We start from the raw sequence: 25,067 nt of genomic DNA on the forward strand, positions 1-25,067 counted from the left end.
AGTCTCTCCCTCCACGGATGCTGCCTGACCTGCTGAGTATTTCCAGGATTTTTAAAAACATTTTAAACATATATTTTAAAAAAATCACTAAATTAAGACAATAAATGGAAATTAAAAAAAAACCTGCAGATGCTGGAAATCTGAAATAAAAACAGAAAATGTTACAAATTCTCAGCAGGCCAGGCAGAAGCTGTGGAAAGAGAAACAATTTCTCCCTCTCTCTCCACAGATGCTGCCTGACTTGCGAAGAGTTTCTAGCATTTTCTGTTTTTACTTAATTAAAATAATTAGTTTCAAAAAGACTCCAAACAATTGTGCATATACTTTCAGCTTGTCGTAGTTCCCTTGTTTTACAGGACTGAAGTTTTGACAGGGGCCATGCCTTTTAATTAGCTATTTTTTCCCCAGAATTAAGTCCCTTTAACTCATCAGAAACATTTTAAAAGCTGTGCATATATTCAGCTTTGCAGTAGTTTCCCTGACGTCCATTACTGGACATGCTGAACGGGAGGAGGACATGTGCCCAGTGAAGGAATCCCATTGATGATGGTGGAAAGTGCATTGGATGATCCCCTGAAACTGGAGTCTGGTGGATGGAAAGTGAGGATAAGAGGAACCCTGTCGTAGCTCTGTCTGGGAGAAGGGATGAGAACAGGAATGTGGGAAATGGAGGAGATGTCACTGAGAGCCCCCTCAAATGTGGCAGAGCAGAAGTGTAGCTGAAGAAGAAAAAAAACACTGCCTTTGTAAGTCTTGTCATCCGAGCAGATGCAATGGTGACTGAGAGACTGGGGGATGAAACAGATGGGAGGTGGTGTCATCGAGGCAACTGTGGGAATCCTACCGACAACCGGAGGACACTGACAAACGAGCTACAGCTGACATGAGGAAAAGCTCAGGTGTTAGGATTTATAAAGTACAGTCTTTTGACCACAGATGTTGTAGGAGTTCACAAGAGGGGAATAGATAAACATCTGTTATTAAAATAATTGGGGATGGAGCAGGGGAATGGGACAACTGGATTGTTCTTTGAAGCAGCTTGCTTAAATTAGATGGGCCGAACGGTCTCCTTCTGCGCTGTACTATTCTAGGAATGTCAGGCTTGTGTTTGGCACTGGTGCACCTGCCCTTTAAAGCCAATGTAGTCACTTTAAGAGCATCTTTTGGGCGAGTTGGTATATTGGAGTTTCCAAATGTTCTCTTTGTCAATTCTCTACTCCATTTATGAGCAAATAAAAAAAATACACTTTCATTTGGCGGAAAAAAAAACAGAGTGGGAGGCTAGAACCTCTGCTCACTGAGAAAAATGACATGACTTCCCATGGGAAGGCTCAGCATCATTTCGACACCACAACTGAAAGAAAGCAAGCAAGAGTGGTAGCAAACTGACCACAAATGTGTCACTGGAAAACAACAGCACAAACAGACCCACACTGTGCATCCACAAGACCTGTGCTGTCCAATTACAAACCCTTTACATATGTCACCATGACTCTCATTTCTCATCACAACTCACTGAGAGAAATGTCAGCCAAATGTCACGGGACTGTAGGTACAAGAAACCTCCCCAGCACATCAGAGAGACCACGCTCAATGCACTGACGAGGAAATGAACAAAGTCCTTTCAGCTTGTGTTATAAAATCATTTGGGACTAAAATTTCAAGAATTCTAAACATTCCAAACATCTGGATGAACAAGCTGAGTGTTGTTCTGTTCGTATGTTTAACTTCATCTCTCTCAGTCAGGATGGAGGAGATGGTCAGTTGGGGCTTGCAGTGGGGAGATGATCAGCACTTGAGGGCTGTGGGGAAAGAGCAAGGGCATGGGATGGATGGCTTCACTCCATTAGGAGGTCAGCACAGATTTCAACGAACGAGTGGCCTCCTCAGTGATTCTGCGACTCTGCCTGGCGGGCATGGTTGTTCACTCAGTTGTCTCCCGCGTTTGTCGAGCCGACGGATGCTTTGTTTGCGTAAGCCATGCCTGTAGTGCAGCTTGGAATCAATCAAAGCATTATGTCTGGAAGTTCAGTACCAACGTATTACATCAGCTGACCCAGCCCGCTCGAGAAAAGGGGGACGAAAAGAGGAAAAAAGTTTACTGGAAACACACAGCAGGTCACTGACTAAAAATTGTCAGCTACCACCCGATATTAATCTTTGCTCTTCTAGATACTGACTGGTGCTTATCGCAGAATCACACAGACAGGTCACAGAAATGGGCCTGTCAGCTTGACCTGACCATCGAGCTTCCACTTATATTTATCCTGCATGAATTCCATTTTTAAAATCGTTTCTGGCATTTGCTGTTCACATTCTAAATTAAGTTTTTAGTTCTCTCTAGATTACATACCCTGGGTTCTTCGATTTTAACCAGTTTAGCAGAGCATCTTTGTTAAAAGCTGCAGTGGCTGCCATATTGCTTTTATTGAGCTGGATATTTGCGATGGTCTCCGAGTGTGGAACCACCTCGATCACTCCTGTTTTATCTCCAGTGGAGAGACAGGCGTAGGGAATCATCCTGAAGGAAGAAAAAGAATTTATGCAATATGAGCACCTTCTGCAAGTCAGTTTCAATTACCAAAGAAAATATGATCGGTATTTATAAGATACATTACATGACCCCAGGACATCTGAGAATTATATACAGTGAATGGCACACTGTGGATGGAAGATCACTATTGTGGTGCAGGAAACTTGGCAACTAATTTGTCTGTAGCAAGTTCCTATAAACAACAACGTGATAATAATCTGGGGAACTTTTGTTTTTAAATGATGATGCCTGAGGAGTAAATATGGGCTGGGATACTGAAGAGATCTTTCCTGGTCTTCTCCAGAATAACTTCAATGGATCATTTACAATCAGCCCTCATCTAAATATTGCCTCTGAAAGACACAATCAACAACTTATATTTATGTGGTGCCTTCAACACAGGGAAACACCTAGGCTCCTCACAGTTAGGCTTTGCCAATCAAAATCCAACACTAAACTAAACAAGGAGGTATTTAGGCAAAAGACCCAAAGCTTGGTCAATATTTAAATTAGTGTCTTAAAGGAAGGATAGAGCGGTGAAAAGAAGTTTGGATTTGAACAAATGACCATAACTGATAGAGAGATTCACCTGGGGCATAGGTCATCCCATGGAAGGCACAGAGGGCAAAGGCATACGGTGAGAGGAAGGTGATTAAAAGGGGAGGTAAGTTTTTGTTAAAAACACAGAGAATGATTGATATCTGGAACACACTGGTATTGGAATTGGTTTATTATTGTCACTTGTACCAAGGTACAGTGAAAAACTTGTCTTACGTACCTATCGTACAGGTCAATTCATTACACAGTGCAGTTACATTGAGTTAGTACAGAGTGCATTGAAGTAGTACAGGTGAAAACAATAACAGTACAGAGTAAAGTGTCACAGCTGCAGAGAAAGTGCAGTGCAATAAGGTGCAAGGTCACAACAAGGTAGATTGTGAGGTCAGAGTGCATCTCATCATTCAATAGTCTTATCACAGTGGGGCAGAAGCTGTCCTTGAGCCTGGTGGTACGTGCCCTCAGGCCTCACTGCCGGAGGAGGTGGTGGAATCAGATACAGACACGATGTTTATGAGGCATTTAGACAGACACTTCAATAGGCAAGGCATAGAGGGATATGGTCCTAATGCAGGCAAATGGGATTAGTGTAAATTGGTTAAAATGTCGGCATGGACGTGGTGGGCTGAAGGGCCTGTTTCTGTGCCAAACGACTCTGTGACTCTGTCGCTGGGAGGGCACGGGTGTTCCAGTGAGTATGGGGTTTCACGAGGTTACAGAACTAAGGACCAGGGGGCAAAGCAATGGAGGGATTCAAAGTCAAGGAAAGTCGAGGAGTTCCTCACTGGGAGCTGGAAAAGGCCGGAAAGCACAGAGTGGACCCAGATGGAACAGAGCAGGTGTTTTGTGTGGTGGAGTCGGTTCTCGTTGGCTTTTTTGGGGACTGTGATTTTCTTTAAGCTGAAAGTCCTGGAGGATTTCTGGTCAGCCTGGAGCACAATGGAGTAGTCAAGTTAGGGGATAGAGGAGACACTTATTAAGATTTCATATAAATGGGATTGGGCACTTACGCAAGGCTATAAGGACAATACCCATCCCATTATGACATCAAATACAACATCCTAGTAACCTCTGCCAATAGGGCAGACAACACTTGAGGAATTTATAGGTTAATAACTAATGCATGTCAGATTTTGTAATAATAGGGCCAAGTGAAGAGTTTTCAATGTACTGCAAATTAGATTGTTAAGGTTGTTCAATGCACTCTCTGTACAGGAATGATTTCACAATATTACAAATTCTCTGGTATTTTGTTACTCCCACAATATTACATCATGTTTAGAGCAAGTTCTGCTTCACCAGCCAGCATGTTTGCTCACAGAACAAAGACCAACCAAAGCCTCTCAGCATGCAGTTGAAAGTCTCACCAGATGGTGGGGTTGCTGAGCACCACTTCTGGGTAAGGCATTGGAGTGAATGTTCATTTCCAAAATAAATGGGTTTACACGCAAATAATGCAGACAGGAATTTAATATTATGGGCTAAAACTTTAAATCAGAATGCAACAAAACACTCATCAAAACTTAATGTAAGATACTGCTGATGATTTACTTTGAAATTCAAATAAATTATGAGTCATGAGAGCATGCACTGATACTCATCAATTAACTGGAAGCTGTCTGTGCTTAATTTCCTAGATGGGGAGATGAAATCATTAAAATTCAGCTTGGACAAACGCTGAAATAATGATCATTTCCAACAGCGTGAGTTGCAAGCACATTCTGGCTGCCTCCTTTCGTCAGAGAGGTCACGACCTCGCTAATAACATGCCAAAAATGCGATAAAGTTGCTATGTGATAATGTGCAGCTTCCCAAAATATAAACAGCTGCAGTCAGAATCAAAGCTTTCTTCCCCTGACTTCGATTGCATCAGTGTTTTTTGTAGTTTGGTACAAGTGTCAGAATCATAATTGTTTGGATCTTTGTTTGGAATAAAAATTTCACTAATTTGTGGCGAGATTTCTGTATGGAGTAGTGTAGAAAAAATATTGTTCCCCATCTGTTCATACAAGAGCTTTGGAAGTGATCAAGAGTGCTTTATTACCTGTAGTCCAGACCCTGTTTTTTCCACAGAACGTCCATTAGCTGAATCATCTGTATTGTCAACATGTCCTGGCGAAGGTCTATGGAAGGAAAAGAAAGTATAAAGTAAGCTCTTCTCACAAAGAAATAGGGGTTCACTTATTCCATATGGAAAAACTGAAAATGCTGGAAAACCCAGCAGGTCAGGCAGCATCTGTGGAAAGAGAAACCGAGTTAATATTTTGACATGAAATGTTAATTCAGGTTCTCTTAGATGCTTGCCTGACCTGCTGAGTGTTTCTATGATTTTCTGAGGTTATCAGAATGTCCCCTGTAACATGTTCCATAACACAAATACGGACACAAAGCACGTAAAATAAAATGAAGCTCTTCATACCATCTCCATTCTTGAAAATGATACCCATAGGATTCCCATCGGATCTTTGATTCTTGTGAACAATCCACAGTGGCTTCATCTTGGAATCCATGAACTTGCATTTATCCACCCTGAAAATATCATGAGCGAGGTAGATCAGTTGAGAAACAGGTCCCAGAAAAAACTCTCAGCAATAGCTGCAAACATCATCGCAAAACCAAAGAAACATCTTTGCCCATGCAAACCCCTCATTCATTGCTGACGGATTAAGGTGTCAGATCATTTTGGTATTGTTGGCAGGCCTTAAATGTTTAGTCAATGTTTCCTGAATGTTCAGCCAATGTTTCCATGAGGACAGGCTGTTGCTGCTCAGTGCCTTACTCCAGGATTTTCTGTCCCTCATTGTAGGGGCTGTAGAGCGGCTGGACTTTACGTTTGCAAAAAACAGAACTGATACACTCCTAGGAGGTCCATCTAGTGTATGTGCAGCTGCCGTTACAACAGGTTCATCGTACTCTTCTTAGGAAAATATTTTGGTTTCGCTTTGCACTTGTAGCCTGTCCCATTGCTACATGTGACCAAATACTGAAGTACTGTAAATAGAATGCATCGATTTGATGGCACAATGAAAGTAAAGACCGACATATACTGAGTGCGTTTCCTGTGTCTATTTTTATGAATGAAGCACAGGTGACCCCTGTGCCAAGGTGGGGAGGGGGTGTTCATAGAAAACAGCCCACATCGCGATTTCCTGTAATGCAAAGCCGCATCATCTGCGCAATCTGTCAAGAAACACGCATTGAAAAACGATGGATTTTGTGTTGTTTTTTTTCCCCCCACAAAAGACTGAATTTTATTCCATATCTCAAATGCTTGGGTAGTGACTTACGAATTCTGTAAGGGCCAATTTCCGTTACATGAATGGCCGTAACACAGGGGTCGCCTGTGGACTTTTTAGGCACGGTAGTGTAGTGGTTAGCGTAACGCTATTACAGTGCCAGCGACCCAGGTTCAATTTCGGCCGCTGTCTGTAAGGAGTTTGTACGTTTTCCCCGTGTCTGCGTAGGTTTCCACCGGGTGCTCTGGTTCTTCCCACATTCCAAAGGCAGGTTAGGAAGTTGTGGGCATGCTATGTTGGCGCTGGAAGCGTGGCGACACTTGCGGGCTGCCCCCAGCACACTCTACGCAAAAGGTGCATTTCACTGTGTGTTTCGATGTACGTGACTAATAAAGATATCTGAAAATCTCTTAAAATCTTAAATCCTTTCTTAAATAAGGATGTACATGACTGGCACAAGAATAAAATCAGTGAACCTGTTGAATCCAGGTAAGCGATGAAGGAAGTCAAATGTCCTCAACAGAACACTGTACTATAGCATCCTCCAGATATAATTTAACTGATGGGGAGCAGTAACTCTGGCTGGTTTTGCCCTCCCTAACAATTAAGCTCCTATCCCATCCCTGTGATCAGCTAATTCAATTCTAGGTTCAGTGGTTATATTTCTGGAGGCATGAGATCGAATCCCACCATGGCAAGTTAAATTCAGTTAATTAAATAAAACTAGAATTGAAGGACTGGAAATGGAGAGTAGGAAACTTTTGGCGTAAAAGGTAATCTGATTCACTTACGTCACTGTCAGCCGAAAAAATTGGGAATGTGGGGAGAATGAGTTGCAGGGGAAATTAGTGGGAACGGGAGAGCTCTGCTGAGCTGGCAAAACACGATGGGCTGAACTGGTTTCCTTTTATGTCGCAAGGAAATTTGGAAACCTGCTGTCTTTACCCAGGCTGGTGCCTACGTCACTCCAGTCCCACAGAAATATACAGAGGGATCTAGGGCTCCAAGTCCACAGCTCCCTGAAAGTGGCTGCAGAGATTGATAGGGTGGTAAAGGTGGTGTACAGCATTATTAGTCGAGGAACTGAGTTCAAGAGTCGGGAAGTTATGTTGAAGCTTTACAAACCTCTGGTTACACATCTGGAGTATCGCATTCAATTCTGGTCGCCCCATTACAGGATGTGGAGGCTTTGGAGAGGGTGCAGAAGAGGTTCACCAGGATGCTGCCTGGATTAGAGGGCATGTGCTATAAAGAAAGGTTGGACAAACTTGGGTTGTTTTCTCTGAAGCGGCAGAGGCTGAGGGGAGACCTGATAGAAGTTTATAAAATTATGAGAGGCATAGATAGAGCAGACAGCTGATATCTTTTTCCCAGGCTCGAAAAGTCTAATACCAGAGGGCATGCTTTGAAGGTGAGAGGGGGTAAGTTCAAAGGAGATGTGCGGGGCAAGTTTTTTTTTAAAAGCACACAGAATGGTGGGTGCCTGGAATGCACTGTCAAGGGTCGTGGTGGAAGCAAATACGTTAGAGGTGTTTAAGAGGCTCTTAGGTAGGCACATGGATGTGCAATGTTGTGGGCCAAGGGCCTTTTCCTGTGCTGTACTGTTCTATGTTCTGTAAATGAGGTAGAGTCTTTACTGCTTTCTGAAATGGCCAAATGGGTGACTCGCTTGGATGTGTCGAACTGCTACCACTGCAGTGGTTGAAGGCACACAGCACAACCTTCGAGAGTAAGTGGCGATGGGAAATAAAGGCTTCTCTCACCAGTGATGCCCTCCTGAATGAGCACAGATCAGGAATCAGTCACAAGGTGCAGTCATCGAGTCACGGGAGACACAAGAGACTGCAGACGCTGGAATCTGGGGCAACAAACAATCTGCTGGAGGAACTCAGCGGGTCGAGCAGCAGCTGTGGGGGGAAGGAAGTGTTGACGTTTCGGGTTGAAACCCTGCATCGCAACCTGAAACGGAAACAACTCCTCTCCCCCCAGCAGACCCGCTGAGTCTCTGCAGCAGATTGTTTGTTGCTCATAGTGTCACTGAGTCATTGAGCATGGGAACAGGTCCTTTGGTCCATTGTGTCTGCACTGACAATCAAGCACCTATTTATATTATCTTATTTCATTTTCCCCACATTCCTGTCATCTTCAAGAATTGACGGGAATGTGGGGAGAATAAAATAGGACATAGGATATTCATCAGATTCTACCACTCACCTGTACAACAGGGACAATTTACAGAAGCCAATTAACCTACCAGCCCACAAGTCTTTTGGATGTGGGAGGGAACTGGAGCACCCGGAGGAAACCCATGTGGTTACAGAGAGAACATACAAACTCAATGCAGTCGGCACCAGAGGTCAGGATTGAACCCATGTCGCTGGAGCTTTCTGATTGCACCTCCATTAGCTGCACCACTACGCCACCCTGTTTGGAATGTCCCAGATTTGGATGACATTTCCAGGATACTGGGGAGAGAAGACCCACGATGCGCCTCTATAACACAATCAGAACTATCTTCTGCAGAAACAAACAATGCCATTTATAAGTTCTGATATTCCAGGGAGTAACACCTTTCTTTATATTAGACCACCATTGTAATATCTCCTCTCTTAATATTCAACGTACCAGAGTTCCAAGAGTAAGTTACTGGGACTTAAAGGAGAATAGAAGTTAGAAAGTGCTTCCATGCAAGTCTCCTGTCTCATATACATATGCAAAGCTTCTTTCGTTTTTGCTTTGGTTGTCTTCTGGGAGCTGGACTTCACAAAATCATTTAGGGCTTTCATTTTCTTCAACGCTTCACACTGAAAAACAAAATTGTGTTGGATAGCGTCAGTGACGACCAGAATTAATGTAATAGCTCTTTTTTTTTATTAAACTGCAAGAGCAGCCTCACGGAACTTCCACACACAGACACAACTTTCCGAAGTTGAGGCTCAGCCCTCGCATACTCAATGACCTGTTGAACATTGACCGCAAACTCACTGGTGCCAAAGCACGTTGTCTCACGTGAGAAACCAGCACACGTTGGGTGTTTGCTTTGCAGAACACCTGTGCTCAGGCAGGAGTGACCCTGAGCTTCTGGTTACCTGCCACATTGGTTCACCATCCCACTCTAACCTCTCTGTCTGTGGCCTCCTCTACTGTTGTAGCGAGGCCCCACACAAGCTTGAGGGACCATGCCTCATCTTCACTCTGAGCACGTTACAGCTGCAGGAATCAAACTTTAGTTAATTCTCCAATTTTAGGTAGCTCGCTTTCTTTCTATCTGTATGAGAATGGGCCATTTATTCTACATTCTTTTTTCTCTTTTATTTAAATGACAGACTATACAACATTACACAGTCAAAGCAGCTTAATTTATCTTAACTGCCTCATTATTTCACCTCTGCTACCTAGACTAACATGTTTCTCTATTTCTCAATTCTGATGAAAGGTCCTGGACTTGAAACACGAACTGTTTCTTCTTCCACAGATGATGCCTGACCTGCTGAGTTTTTATAGTATTTTCTGTTTTTATTTCAGATTTCTAGCATATGCAAAATTTTTTTTTGGCTCAAATATCATTGGATTACAAGAAGAATGCAGAAAATTCTCAGAGCTACCACTGAGGTCAGAAACAGGAAGCCAAAGATCAAGGACTCCCTTTCAACACTGGTGGAGAGTACAGCTGATATCCAGTGTCAGTAACCCTTCTGCATGGCAAGAGGCCACCACCATTAACTAGCATTTCAGATGAGCAACCATTTAAGTTACGAAAACAATTATTCAACTTTTTTTCATCTGCACGCAGAAAATAACTGATTTTTTTTTAAATAAAAGAGGTTAACACTTGTAGAAAGAAGATGGATATAGGAATGAGATTAGCATTCATTGAGCTGTCATAAGTGGATCTGATCAACCAACATTTCTGGCCCATCTATCTCCATTCTGGGTGTTCTGTGCCTTCCTATCTTCTGAAAGAGTCAGAGGGTCATACAGCACACAAACGGGCCCTTCGGCCCAACTCATCCATGCTGACTGTGTTGCCCAGTGAGCTAATCTCATCTGCCCACATTTGGCCCAAAACCCTTCTAAACCTCTCCTATCCATGTACTTATCTAGATGGCTTTTAAGTGTTGCTAATGTGCCCGCCTCAACCACTATTTCTGGCAGCTCATTCCAAATACGCACCACCCTTTGCATGAAGAAGCTGCCCCTGATGTCCCTTTTACATCTCTCGCCTCTGATCTTAAAACTAAGCCTTCTTGTTTTTAGCACCCCCCCTCCCTGGGAAAAAGACTATGTGCTATGCCCCTCATCTTGTAACCTCTGTCAGGTCACCCCTTAATATCCTACGTTCCAGGGAATAAAGTCCTAGTCTACACAACCTCTCCTTGTAACTCAAGCCCCCAAGTCCAGGCAACATCTTGGTAAATCTTTCTGCACTCTTTCTAGTTTAATAACATCTTTCCTATAACAGGGCGACCACAACTGTACTCCAAGTGTGGCCTCACAACATCTAAAATAATAGCAACATATAACTAATTACATGTGTGACTTAGTTTAAAAGACAAACAAGCCTTACAAAAATCGAACCACATCCCCAAAACTTCTGCCCTCAATGAGTTTGCGCAAAGAGATCCAATAAAGATTTTAGACATTAAACTTGAGGTTTAAGGTACCGCACCTAACTGCTAGTTGTTTCGGTATCCTGACTTTGTAGTTTGTCTTGTTCACTTAAGAAAAGAGTTCACTGGGTTATAGTGTGATCTGTTCATTTTTAAAAGTTAGGTTAGCTATTTTTCAGTTTAACTTCAACTTGACAAGTCAGCTCTCGTCAAGTCTTGGTATCCACGAGTTACAGACAATCAGTTCGGTGACCATTGAAGAGGAAGTGACATTACACAACCACTCACTCTCAGAGGGTTAATGGGCAGACCTTCTGCCTCAGCCGCACCACCACTCACCTGTTTCAACAAGGACTTCATGTGGTGATTTGTTCCTCGGCAGTACGCCTCCAGGATTAATCCAAATCGTAGTGACACCGCGGGTAAATGCACTTCTGACCTGAAGGATACACAAGAGGGGATTCATCTTCAGAACAACCAACCACATAAATAATGTTGCTGTAAGATAATGGGTATTCTGTAGAGGCTGAATCCCCCCTGATTCCCCAAAGCCATTCCGGCATCCACGAGGAACTAGTCAAAGGGGGTATAGATAACTTACCTGGATGTGCAGTTCCAACAACAGTCAAGAAACCGAACAGTGATCAAATAAAACACAGCCCACTTGATTGGCACCGCGTCTGCCACCCCAAACATTCAGTCCTTCTTCCAGTGGAGCATCCTGGCTACAAAACACTGCAGCACCATAAGCCAAGCCTCGCTCAATAGCCTTTCTCAAACCTGCCTACAAGGATTAAGGCAGCAGGTGTACGGGAACCAAACCCCAAGTTTCCCGATCAGGAAATATATCACGTTTCTTTGTTGAACTCATGGGACTCTCCACCCAATGTGGGAACACTACACCATAAAGGACTCCAATGGTCCAAATGGTTTACCATCAGGTTCTCAAGAGCATTAGTGAATAAAGAAAACCTGATGATTATAGCCCTCCCCTTGCTTACTTCCGACAACATCAATGGGTTCAAATCCAGGTGAGTGTTTGCCCATCACCAGGGTTTAAGGATACATGTATAATTTGTACAGGATTCTTTACCTGAGGTGCCAGAATAGGAAGTGCCCAATTTTCTTGTTGGTCAAAGCTCTCTCCAACAAGAACTTGGTTAGTTCAGCATCCAAGTAGGGCTCATACTTCAACACTTGAACCAACTGCAGGAGGTACTGGAAGAGCTCTTCATCACTGAAGGACAAATGGAAGAGAGCAAAAGAATTGATTGACCAATTATAAAATTTGAACCTAAAACTTCAGGAGCTTACCATAAACTCAGTAGGGGAACAATTTACAAAGCACTTTTCACATACACAGTGTAGCCATCAACCTTTACAGCCAACGAGGTACATTTGTGGCCCACTCACTGTTACAATATAGGGAACACAGCAGCCATTAGTACACAGCAAGATCCCACAGTTGCATTGATATAATGACTAGAACACGAGCTCATTGTGAGATTAAGTATTGTCCAGGGTCCTCTCTGAAACAGCACCCTTGGCTGTTTTACCCAAGACACCAAATGGAGGTGTGCTTTCTAAAAGATGGCACCCCTTCTGGACTGCACTGGGGTCTAGGCTGTTGTGCTGAAGTCCTTGGAATAGCTTCTGGATGAATCTGAAAGGATGCTTCCTTGTGGGGGCATCTCGGGTACAGAATTCCAGAATAAGGGGTCAGCCACTTCAGACAAGGACGAGGAGAAATTTCTTCTCTCTAGTGAAAGTTTGGGACTTACTACCACAGAGAACGGAGGAGATGGAGTCACTGAATACTATTGCTCGAGAGGGGAGTTGAGGGTTTTAGGGAACGGGCAGGAAAGTGGAGTTGAGGCTTAGATCAGATCAGCCACGATTTTATAGAGTGACACAGCAGGCTTGGAGGATGGACGGCTGATTCCAGTTCCTTGCAACAATGGAGAGAGAGGCTACCAGGGCTGGTGCTGAAATCCAGGTGGGATCATTGAAACTAAAACTAATCCAATTGTACAAATTATTCTGGAATTAATTCAAGCTTCCCAACAGAGTTCAGGCTCTGTTAACGAAAGGTGTAGCTCAATGCTTTCCCAGACATTACATACCTCAACTTCCTTAAACAGTCTATTGCCAATGAGCGAACGTAACGGCTGGGGAAGCTGTAGTCCAGAAGCTCCAGTGCGTTTAGTGTCGGCAGCTCCTTCCACGACTGTAGGAGGTATATTACCTGCAAAACAAAATGCACTCCTGCTGCAATAGGACTGCCAATTCTACACAGGCACAGTTATTACTGCGCTGCAGCACATCCCAGACCATCTGTTCCCAGTAAACACCAGTCAAGAATAATAATTAACAATCAAGTAACGGAGGAATCCCTGCCTCCCGCATTAGGCAGGGAACAGCAGCAGCTTTCACTGAGAGTAAAACTTCGGATAATCTGCCATCCAATTATTCGGAAATCCCGATGCTGATTCCCACACTTCCTGTCACACGCCTACTTCTCGTGTTCCTGTGAACACACCATGGCTTGGTCCCTTCAAACTCACGGGGTCCTGGTTGTTGTGCTCTCTTTATACACACCAGGGCCCCGTCCAATGCTCTGGGACCCTGGTTCCTGTGCCCCTCTTTAAACTCACTAGGTTCACTGGAAACTGCTGCACTGCAACATTCAGAAAAGTGAATTAAAAGTGTTGGAGTATTAATTGGGAAAAACATCCAATAGTCCGTAAAACTTTCCAGTCTAGCATCACTATGGTACCGAGCATGTCAGATTATCAGGGTCTTACCCTATGTGGTGTTTCTAACGTGGCAAAAACTCCCAGAGCTCTTCACCGGGAGTTGGTGGGCAAGAATTGACACTGAGCCCCTCGAGATATTAGGGACAGATGACTTAGTCAAAGGGGGAAGTTTAAAGGAGAATCTTAAAGGTAAATAGTGAGGCAGAAAGGTTTCAGAGTCTCGAGCCCAGGGAGCTGAAAGCACAGGCAACAGGGAGTGCAGAAATCCTGGGAGGTGACAAGGCCGCAGGAGATGGCAGACGGAGGGAAGGGTGAGCCATTTTAAAATAAAGACAAGAATTTTAAAATCAGCTTCTCAAAGTTACCTTCCCAGCATCAACAAAACCTTGTATGCTGTAAACCTGCAAAATACGTGTATTTTCCACTGCAGCTTTTGTAATTCTTTCTGTTAGTATTGAGCTGCTAATGAAGTTTCAATTCTCAAAGGGTTAGTGGAGTCAGGCTGAAAACTGGTGCTGAGAGAGCCAGGGTTAATTACTTTTGATTGAGTTTATGAAACGATGCTTGCAGCAGATTTCCTGCAGAGAGCGAGCTCTCGGTCCCCAGATTAAAAATAGAGGCAAAGCTAATTGCTGTTGATCCTGTGATGTGCTGCACACAGTCCTGCTGATTGAGAGAGGGGAGGGAGGGAGGGAGGGGGAGAGAGAGAGAGAGAGAGGGGGGGGGGAGAGAGGGGGGGAGGGAGAGAGGGGGGGAGGGAGAGAGGGGGGGAGGGAGAGAGGGGGGGAGGGAGAGAGGGGGGAGGGGGAGAGGGGGGGAGGGAGAGAGGGGGGGAGGGGAGAGAGGGGGGGAGGGAGAGAGGGGGGGAGGGGGAGAGGGGGGGAGGGGGAGAGGGGGGGAGGGGGAGAGGGGGGGAGGGGGAGAGGGGGGAGGGGGGTGGGAGGGGTGGGAGGGAGAGAGAGAGGGGAGGGAGAGAGAGAGGGGAGGGAGAGAGAGAGGGGAGGGAGAGAGAGAGGGGAGGGAGAGAGAGGGAGAGAGAGAGAAAAAAGAAGAGAGAAAGAGCACATCTGGTGTAGGGAACCCTGTATGGGTCCAGCAATGGTGGATACGATGCTGTGAGCTGCCGATTGGCCATTAGAAGACGCACTGCATTAAAGCTCTTTAAAGCATCTGATTAAACCCAATCCATACCTCATCAAGGACTGTCTTCATTCACTCTGCTGAGAGCTGTTGTTTTGTACATTAACCAGGACAGTTTGGAAATGTAGGGAGATGAAACAAAGATACAATCCTTTTCATTCCCATCCAATCCCTTTCTTGGGACACTGCCAACTCTTTCCCCCAGAAGACAGAAAGGCGAGAATGCCCATCTTCCATCTGTTTGAGAATACCTGTCCTTCACACCTCTGGCTGGTGGACACAGCAGCACGATCTCCATGGAGACGGCAATGATCTTTGGCCTGCTTGAGAGTCAGACATGGGCACATTCACTGAAGGTGCCTGCCTAATTCAACAATGTTGTCTTTTGGGAGTTTGATATGTAAACCATATTTGAGCATCTGAAATCTGATCAGCCAGGTTTATATTCGTTTTGGTACAGTTTTTCAGAGGATTCAGCATCCGGCTCATTGGGTGCTGACCTGTAATACGTTTGTTACAAGTTCCCCACACAGTTTGACTGTGAACTTTCAGAGCATTCTTGTACACAACCTGGTTACTGGTCAGCGTGAGGGGAACTCGTCTCAATTTCCTACCTGAGCAACATCTTCATGTTTATTCCACTTTGTTACCGACAGCAGCTTAGGAAGGGCCTCGGGGAAATGTTCACGAACTTCGTATCTCAGCTTCCACACGAGATCCTTCTCATCCTCGAAAAATTCAGTGCATGCCTTGCGTTCCATAATCTCCTTCAACAGGTATTGCTGTAGCATCAATTCATAGAGCACAATCAGTACACACACACACATTGTGTTTCTCTCCTCTGCAAACAACCTTCAAGAGATGCCTGTCAAAAACCCTTAGACCCACTCAAAGCAGCCATTATTCAGGCACAGCTTGAAGCCTGAAGTCCCACCACCACCAGGTTCACGAACAGCTACTTCCCTTCAGCCATTCGCTCTTGAACCAACCAGCAAAACCCTGACCACCAGAGTTTAGCAACACTACGACCACTTTGATCACTGTGCACTAAAATGGACTGTTTTTTTTGGTTCTAATTGTGTTCTTCCTTGTAAGACTTGTGTTTAATTTATGTTGTTCTTGTGAATGCTGCTTATCTGATGCTATGTGCCTGTGATGCTGCATCAAGTAAGTTTGTCATTGCACCTGTGTATACATGTACTTGTGCATGTGACCATAAATTTGACTGACTTCGCTGTCACTGATTGAATAACGAACAACGATGGGCTGCCTTGCAACCATTGCATGAATAGAACTGTTGATTTAATTTCAGTGCCACTGGCTTCAGCAAGCTCCACACAGCACTGGGATAGTGCAGAAACAACAGAGGGCATGGCCAACCTCCAACTAAAGGAAAGATGGACTATCGCTGTTATACAACATGCTGCTGCTCTTCAGATTATGACATGTCAGCAGTGGGGTGTTCACGGAGTGCAGCTCGGTCACATGGTGCCAATATAACAATACACGAGCACAGTGACAGACCATGCCTCAGAGAGAAGCACATCGTGCAGCAGGGTAACAGTGTACACTCGAGAGGTATACAAAGCATCAACATCATAAGTCGGCCACAGTTACACATTAGTAGGGAGTTCACAGCTTACCAAGTGCAGCACACGTCACTGGTAGGCAGCATAAAATATATGCTACCGGGGAACAAGGTAGGTGTTTACCTATCCATGCAATAGGTAGTGTAGTGGGTGGTGCGGTAGTGTAGCGGTTAGCGCAACGCTATTACAGTGCCAGCGACCCGGGTTCAATTCCTGCCACTGTCTGTAAGGAGTTAGTATGTTCTCCCCGTGTCTGCGTGGGTTTCCTCCGGGTGCTCTGGTTTCCTCCCATATTCCAAAGATGTACGGGTTAGGAGCTGTGGACATTCTATGTTGGCGCCGGAAGCGTGGCAACACTTGCGGCCTGCCCCCAGAACACTCTACACAAAAGATGTATTTCACTGTGTGTTTTGATGAACATGTGACTAATAAATAAATATCTAAAAAAGATATCCATACCTAAATATCACCCAACAGTAAAGAGTAACACAGCCTTCAGATTACTGCAGAGTATTACGTGATACAAGTGCTACCAAGTGTCAACAAAACTACAAATAACCTATTGGATATTACTGCTTGGGTGGTATACACAGTTCACAGGCTGTGGCAGTGTTGCTGGGAACCTGAGTCCTGTTAAAGGGTCTCAGATCTGAAATATTAACTCTGTTTCTCTTTCCACAGATACTGCCTGACCCGCTGAGTGTTTCTAGCATTCGCTGGAACTTACCTCTTGCTGCGATGCTTTAACACGCTCTCCATTCCTCCCCAGTTCAAGAATCTGGAGGGAGACAAGAAACACTGCACTCATTACAACAAGACAACTTAACAGATGTTTAATTTGGGGAGTTTTGGAAAGCACTTTCAACCATTGTTGAAAACTTCCACCTGAAGCTGGGATACATCTCCTGGAATACGATACTGGAAGCAGTGAGCGCTTTCCTAAATCCTGGTCAGCCAGTCCCTTGGGAAGCGGAGGGGTCTGTTGCCTGTGTAGCCGATCTCGACCAGGAACCACCCTTGTATTGTCTGGATTGGTGAGTGCACAGGGGAGGGGAGGTGAAGCCAACCACGGTTCCTGCTCTCCTGGGCTGTTCTGCACCTCTGGCTGTGGGCTCGATTGAGACGTACTCCATGGTTGAGTGTTCTGCTGCTACCTACTGCATGTCATGAAGGCTGGTGCTTGCTTGCTGCACCTTGGCCAGCAGAGGGAAAGAGGCTAAAGCAATGAAGCAAGAGGAATATCCGGAACAGAGTTAGCTTCAATGCACACTGCAGTGGCCCTGGGAAAAAGCACATTCCTCTCATCCTTGGATTTCTGATTTACTTTGGTTCCCAAATGAGATCCAAATTCCCTCCTGATCTCCATTCGACATGTACCCGCTGACCCTCACCAACTTTTACAGATGCACCACAAAAAGCATCCTATCTGGATGCATCACGGCTTGGTACAGCAACTGCTCTGCCCAGGACCACAAGAAACTGCAGAGAGTTGTGGACACAGCCCAGTCCATCACACAAACCAGCCTCCCCTCCATTGATTCCGTCTACACTTCCCGCTGCCTCAGGAAAGCGGCCAGCATAATCAAAGGCACCGCCCACCCCAGTCATTCTCTCTTCTCCCCCCTTTCGTCGGGCAGAAGATACAAAAGTTTGAAAACCGCACCACCAGGCTCAAGAACAGCTTCTATCCCACTGTGATAAGACTCTTGAACGGACCTCTTGTAGTGATAAAGATGAACTCTTGACCTCTCAATCTACCTCATCTACTTTATTGTTTACCTGCACTGCACTTTCTCTGTAACTGTAACACTATATTCTGCAATCTGTTGGTATTGGTTTATTATTGTCACTTGTACTGAGGTACAGTGAAAAACTTGTGTTGCAAACTGATCATAAGGGTCAATTCATTACACAGTGCAGTTACATTGAGTTAGTACAGAGTGCATTATGTAGTACAGGTAAAAACAATAACAGTACAGAGTAAAGTGTCACAGCTACAGAGAAAGTGCAGTGCAATAAGGTGCAAGGTCACAACAAGGTAGATCGTGAGGTCAGAGTCCATCTCATCGTATGAGGAAACCGTTCAATAGTCTTATCACAGTGGGATAGAAGCTGTCCTTAAGCCTGGTAGTACGTGCCCTCAGGCTCCTGTATCTTCTGCCTGATGGGAGGTGGGAGAAGAGAGAATGTCCTGGGTGGGAGGGGTCTTTGATTATGCTGGCTGCTTCACCAAGACAACGAGAGGTAAAGACAGAGTCCTCCTTTGTACTACCTCAACGTACTTATGTTTGGGATGATCTGTATGAATGGCATGCAAAACTAAGATTTTCACTACATCTCGGTACATGTGACAATAGTAAACCAATGACGAATTAGCCCAGGGGAGTGCTTGCACATTACTTGGCTCACTGCATCCCTTCAACTCTGGGGCCTCCTGTTGCTTCTCAGTTTCTTTCCACCAACCATCTCAGAGGTCAAATCCCGCACTTACCTTATCAATGGACGGGTAGTAGATGGGGTGGGGTACAACGGTTTGGAAACGGATACTTAAGGCAGCAGTGCTGTCAGTGTTTGGGTTGCTCTGCACAGTCCCCATTGGGTTCAATAGCTCTCCCTTCTCATCTGCAAAACAGAGAGGATGTGCATTGTCACAGAGCCTGAAATTAATTTATTAAGACAATATCCCTAAACCACCATCTAGCCCTTCCACATTCAGATGGGTCACAGGATTGTAATTGTTGGGTGAGAGCCATTTCTCTGATGCAAGTCATGGCCAACTGAGTAACTGTGAAGCTGGAGCAGAGATCAACATTTTTGCTAGTCCGGGAAGCTCAGCCCAGGGTTCCAGGAACAGCTGAGGGGTCAGTAGTGGCCACATCTGCAGCCGACACACATTGCTACCACGTGCCAACATTCCACTGGTATGCTGGCCCAGTAGCGGCCACAGAAGCTCAGGGGAATGGGCTATTAGGGCCTTGCTAAAAATGGGCAGAAGTGGGCAACTTCTATTTAAAAAAAAACAAAGATAAATTTGCATTTCTATAGCTCCACTCACATCCCAAAATGCATTACACTGCCGTTGTGTAGGAAATGTGGCAGCTCTTTTTTTTGCAGAGCAAGCTGCCACAAATAGCAAGCTGGAGGATGACCGGTTAATCTATAGGACAAGATGCTGAGCTAACTCCCCCACTCCTCGAAATCGTGCCTTGGGATCTCTTATGCCCACCTGATTTACTGTCAGATCTGTGAGATGCACGCCTCCCCACCCCCCTCCCCAAACGATGTAGCACTTCCTCAGTGCTGCACTGGAATATCAACATCTTTGGCGGTCAAGACTCCGGGGTGGCAGAATTTTCTGACCGAGGCACAAGAGGGGGGACCTCCGTGCCCTGGCTGACACTCTATCCAGGTGCTTTCTCACAGGCTGCAGATGCACCACTGCCTGTTTTATAAAAAGCCCAAGCTGAACATACACCATAACATGCTTAAACTATAAATATACTCGTTTCTTGCATTGGTTCTGATTACTGAGTTAAAATGACATCTATCACTCAACTAAAACCATTACTTCAACATGTACGAGAACTCTAAGAATTCAAAACTCCATTAATCACTCAGTGTTTACATCTACGTGGAATTAATTCTAATCAAATGCTTTGCTGATACATTCCATCTCCTGCACTCTGTATAATCTCTGGTTAATATGGAACTACTAATAGTAAAAGACCTTTGAACAAGGATTCCTCAGGCTCTTCTATCTCTTCACTTCAACTCTAAGAGACAACTCTACCACTTCAACACTCAAGTATCGAGTTGTTTCTTAAAGGACTTCAGTTTCTTGCTAACAAAGGTTCCCCAATCTCCATCCTAAACTTGCCTCTATTTAGCATGATTTTACTGGTATCATTGTGCATCTGAAAGTACATTCTACTTGGATTAATGTGCTCACATTAAGCCTCCATAAGATCTCCTCTGCTGGGTGACACTGTGCCGCTGTAGAGGGTGCTGCTGTATCACAGCTCCAGTGTCCCGGTTCGAGTCTGGTCACCAGTGCTGAGTGTGTAGAGTTTGATTGGTGAGGGGGTTATAGGGAGAAGGCAGGAGAATGGGACTAAAAAAGATTGGCCGTGATCGAATGACGGAACAGACTCGATGGGCCAAATGGCCTAATTCTGCTCCTATATCTCATGGTCTTACAGTTTGCATATTCTCCATGTGATCCCAAGGGTTTACTCCAGATGCACCAGCTTCCCCCCCCCCCCCCCACATCTCATTAATTGGCCACTGTAAATTGCCCCTATTGTAGGCAGGTAATGGGGAAATCCTGCGTGAGGGAATAAGTTACAAGAAAATGCACGGTGGAATGGGATTGCCCTGAGAGCTAGCCTGGACTCAATGGACTGAATAGCTTTGTTTAATGGAAAACATTATATATAAAAATGAAATAAGCTTGTTTCTGCAAGCTTAAGAGGTCAAAGTTATCAAACTGTTCCTCATGGAAGGTGCGTCTCAAAGGTGTTGGTTACGACAATGAGTTTCAAACACTTCAGCTTGCCTCGCCAACCAGAGGTGAGATGTTGCTTCAGGCAGTCTCTCTGGGCATTGAGAAGTCGCTCATTTAGTTTTAGTAGCCGTTCTGTGGAGTGTCCACTTTTAACTACTAATTTTACTTATGGTACAGTGTAGAAGATTTAAGTAATTCTGATGTTAGTCAATCACTGACCAAGCTGTTGTAATATTTGGGCTACACACGTTTCGATTAAGCAAACTGACATTAGCCTTCGACAAGGAAGAGAAGGCATCGCTGACCATTGAACATCTGGGCAGATGTGCGTCTTACCAGGCACCGACGGCCATGTGTACAGCCAAACATCGCCGGTCTTCAGCTGGTCCTTGTAATCAAAAACCATGGTGTTCACCCATGCTATTGGACAGTCCTGCAGTGCAATAAGAAACACTCCCATCAATAAAAGCTCCAGACTCAATAAGGTCAGATCTTATTCTGAAGCTGAAAGTTAAACACATTAGTGTTTGTTCAGTGGATGCACAGATTATTCAATGAGGGAGCATAATATTTACATCCTGCTTTATCTGCTGGTTATCCAATGAGTTCTTGTCCTATTCTTTATAAGTATTTGTTTTTAAACAACCGTAATCTCGCAAATCAAACACAATTGCCTGGAAAATCAATCTTTCATGAATGAAACATGACGACAACCATTACCAGATTGCTCCAAAGATTTGGCCAGGTGCTTCCTGTTGTGACTCACCTCGTGACTGCAATGTTATTACTATGCCAGGGGTGTACAGGACGGCAATCTCCATTTGGAGCAATAAAGGGGAATTTGGATCTCAAAGTCCAGGGGGCACGAGGCTCTCCTGGGACAATGTGGTCTTTACCAGTGCAGTGTTGGACTGGGACACCTGCAGGAGAGTGAAATATCTACCTGAATCTGCCCTTAAGTCAAAGTCAAGTTTGGCATTGGTATTGGTTTATTATTGTCACTTGTACCAAGGTACAGTGAAAAACTTGTCTTGCATACCGATCGTACAGGTCAATTCATTACACGGTGCAGTTACATTGAGTTAGTACAGAGTGCATGGAGGTAGTACAGGTAAAAACAATAACAGTACAGAGTAAAGTGTCACAGCTACAGAGAAAGTGCAGTGCAATAAGGTGCAAGGTCGCAACAAGGTAAATAGTGAGGTCAAAGTCCATCTCATCGTATAAGAGAACCGTTCAATAGTCTTATCACAGTTCATTGTCCTATGCACAAGTACACACATGTACAGGTGCAATGAGAAACTTGCTTGCAGCAGCATCACAGGCTCATAGCATCTGATACACAACATTCAAAAGAAAAACATCAATTAAATATAAATTATACAAGGCCTAGTGCCCCCTCCATCAGTGAGGCAACAGGCATTCACTAACATTCAAACTCAGCTGTCATTGACTGGAGACAAAGAGGCTCAGAGAGATGACAGGGAGCTGAACAAGGATTGTGTCATGGAGTCTCCTCTGGCTGAAGCACAAAGGTGGAGCAGAAAGACAAGCAATGAACTGAACTTCATTAATAACAGGCAGTAAAGTTCAGATTCAACCTGACCGTGGGTAGGTAGGGGTTGAGTGAAGCAAGGGATGCTCGAGTAACATGCACAGTGTATCGGGGAACGAACACAGGAGATCGATTCCATCAATGCCAGATTGGTTGATATTAGCTGCACATTCACCTCCCAGCTGCAGTCTGACTGCGCTGCAGGTGGTGGGGAGAGGGAGCAGGAAATCAGTTGCAGAATATTCAGAACATTCTTACAATCAGTCCACTTCAGGCTTCAGAAATTTTTGACTTGGCAACAACAGGCAGTTCGTCAAGAGGTTTCCATTTAGAAAGTTGTTCTGAGCAGATGGTCGTAATTAGGGAGCTGACGTTATGCAGGTTGAAGTTGAGAAAAAATGTTTTCATACAAAATTGGTGCAAGTGTATGGATGTGACCAGCTTGTGCTAATTACATGGCTGATGATCCATCTCCACTGTGCTGCAAGTGTGACAATATATAAAATCCTACGTATGAATCTGTGATGTATAACCTTGCACACACACACACACACACACACACACACACACAGGAGTATAAACGCACATACAACTCTTTACTGCAAATGATGTGGTTATAAATTCTATTGCATAATACTTGTTATCTCAATGTTATGCAAACAATGATTAATTTCTTTACAGAATTAAATGTCGTAACGATCACTTCTGGGTTGTTTCACAACACTCCGGAAATTCAACTGGGCACCCCTTCTATGTTGTAAATAGGCAAGGCACTTAGAAGGTTAGCGCAGGCAAATGGAGTTAGTATAGCTGGGCAAAAAGGTTGGCATGGTCGTGGGGGGGGACCACTTCTGTGCTGTACAAGTCTATGACAATATCTACCCAGCTGCATCAACTCCCCTGGCTGTTGCCTGGACTTGGGGGCCTGAGTTACAAGGAGAGATTGTGTAGACTAGGACTTTATTCCCTGGAACGTAGGAGATTGAGGGGCATAAGCAGGGTGAAGACACACAGTCTTTTTCCCAGGGAGGGGTTGCTAAAAACAAGAGGCCATAGGTTTAAGATCAGAGGCGAGAGATTTAAGAGGGACAACAGGGGCAGCTTCTTCATGCAAAGGGAGGTGCGTATTTGGAATGAGCTGCCAGAAATAGTGGTTGACGTGGGCACATTAGCAACATTTAACAGCCATCTAGATAAGTCCATGGATAGGAGAGGTTTAGAGGGCAGATGGGACCAGCTCGCTGGGCAACACCGTCGGCATGGACGAGTTGGGCCGAAGGGCCTGTTTCCATGCTGTCTGACTCTATGACTTGCTGCCTCCCAGTCTGTCACTGTGTGGGTCAGACCACACGTTGTGCCCAATGCCATGCACCTGTGAGATCACAATTCCCTGCAAATCTTCAAAAGGTACAACTTGTGAGAGATCCTCTGTGACCCAGCTGAGGAAATCGCACTCGGAGGTATGGGTTGACTCACAAAGGAAGAGCCCGGTCAAACATTCAAAATGAGTCAAAGTGATCTGGAATCAGTTGGTAAATTGGTTTATTTTTGTTACATGTACCGAGGTACAGTGAAAAACTTTGTTTTGCATGTCATCCATTCAGATCATTTCATCACATCAGTGCATTGAGATAGCTTTATGGATCAGTTTCCTGAGACTCACTCTCCCAATACCTGCCCATGCCAATAACTCACGTCCATCCAATATACGTGGGCAACATTGGAAAATCATTGCTGATCTTAACAGAATGTTTTACAGAATTGCAGCTTATAAAAAATACTTACAAGCCAAAATTCTCTGATCCCACAACACAAAGAGCAGCCTGGTGCTAATGTGTACAGCAAAGAAACAGAAAGTTTACTCTGACATACCACAGGGTTGTGAAGAAATATTTTTCTACAGCCTTTCATGACCTCATGACCTCTCAAAACACATCACTGCCAATAAAGCACTGAAATTGTAACTGCTGTCAAGGAGAAGCCATTTTGGGCACAGGAATCTTCCACAGATAGTAAGGTGATAATAATCAGATAATCTTTTTCTTTGGCTGAGTTATAAACAGTGGGGAGAAAAAACAGGGATTAATTCCCTTCTGTCCTGGGATTTTGTTTTTAAAGTTCTTCATCAAAGCAACAGGGTTGCATTTTATCAGGAAGATGGTCTCTCCAACAGTGTGGCACCTCCTCAGTACTGCACTGCAATGCCAATCTAGATATGTGTGCTCAAGTATTTGGAGTGAGACTTGAACCCACAACTTTCTGACTTCTCAGAGGCGCAGCATTTTTTAGTTCTCAATTCTTTGTTGAAATTCTAAAATTTGAACGAGGTACACTTATCCAATGGTTCAGTAGCAATGATCCAACATATTTAAACACAGACCCATTTCAGTCAAAAAAAACACAGCTGGCACACTTAAAGTTCTCAGACTAAAACTCCAATTAAAATTATTTAAAAACATTAATTATTTCTCTTCCCACATATGCAGCCTGACCAGCTGAGGTTTTCCAGCATTTTCTGTTTCTGTTTCAGATTTCCATATTTTCAAAAATGTTGTGTGACTATGTATCCTGCTCAAATCCACTGTG

General features: G+C 44.5%; 1 protein-coding gene across 6 annotated transcripts in view; it reads right to left on the reverse strand.

The window, feature by feature from the left end:
- Positions 1–25,067, reverse strand: part of pik3cd (phosphatidylinositol-4,5-bisphosphate 3-kinase, catalytic subunit delta) — a 182,945-nt gene that overhangs the window by 13,400 nt on the left and 144,478 nt on the right. For all 6 annotated transcript variants that reach the window (XM_052039051.1, XM_052039048.1, XM_052039049.1 and 3 more), the window contains 11 exons: positions 21,263–21,359; positions 18,914–19,044; positions 17,150–17,200; positions 15,448–15,615; positions 13,061–13,182; positions 12,031–12,174; positions 11,277–11,376; positions 8,953–9,131; positions 5,511–5,620; positions 5,136–5,214; positions 2,354–2,521 (listed from right to left, as the gene is read on the reverse strand). In XM_052039051.1, coding sequence (XP_051895011.1) covers positions 2,354–2,521; positions 5,136–5,214; positions 5,511–5,620; positions 8,953–9,131; positions 11,277–11,376; positions 12,031–12,174; positions 13,061–13,182; positions 15,448–15,615; positions 17,150–17,200; positions 18,914–19,044; positions 21,263–21,359 — 1,349 coding nt within the window. The remainder of the gene's footprint in view (positions 1–2,353; positions 2,522–5,135; positions 5,215–5,510; positions 5,621–8,952; positions 9,132–11,276; positions 11,377–12,030; positions 12,175–13,060; positions 13,183–15,447; positions 15,616–17,149; positions 17,201–18,913; positions 19,045–21,262; positions 21,360–25,067) is intronic.

Source organism: Pristis pectinata, chromosome 26 (assembly GCF_009764475.1).
Source record: "Pristis pectinata isolate sPriPec2 chromosome 26, sPriPec2.1.pri, whole genome shotgun sequence".
NCBI lineage: Eukaryota > Metazoa > Chordata > Chondrichthyes > Rhinopristiformes > Pristidae > Pristis > Pristis pectinata.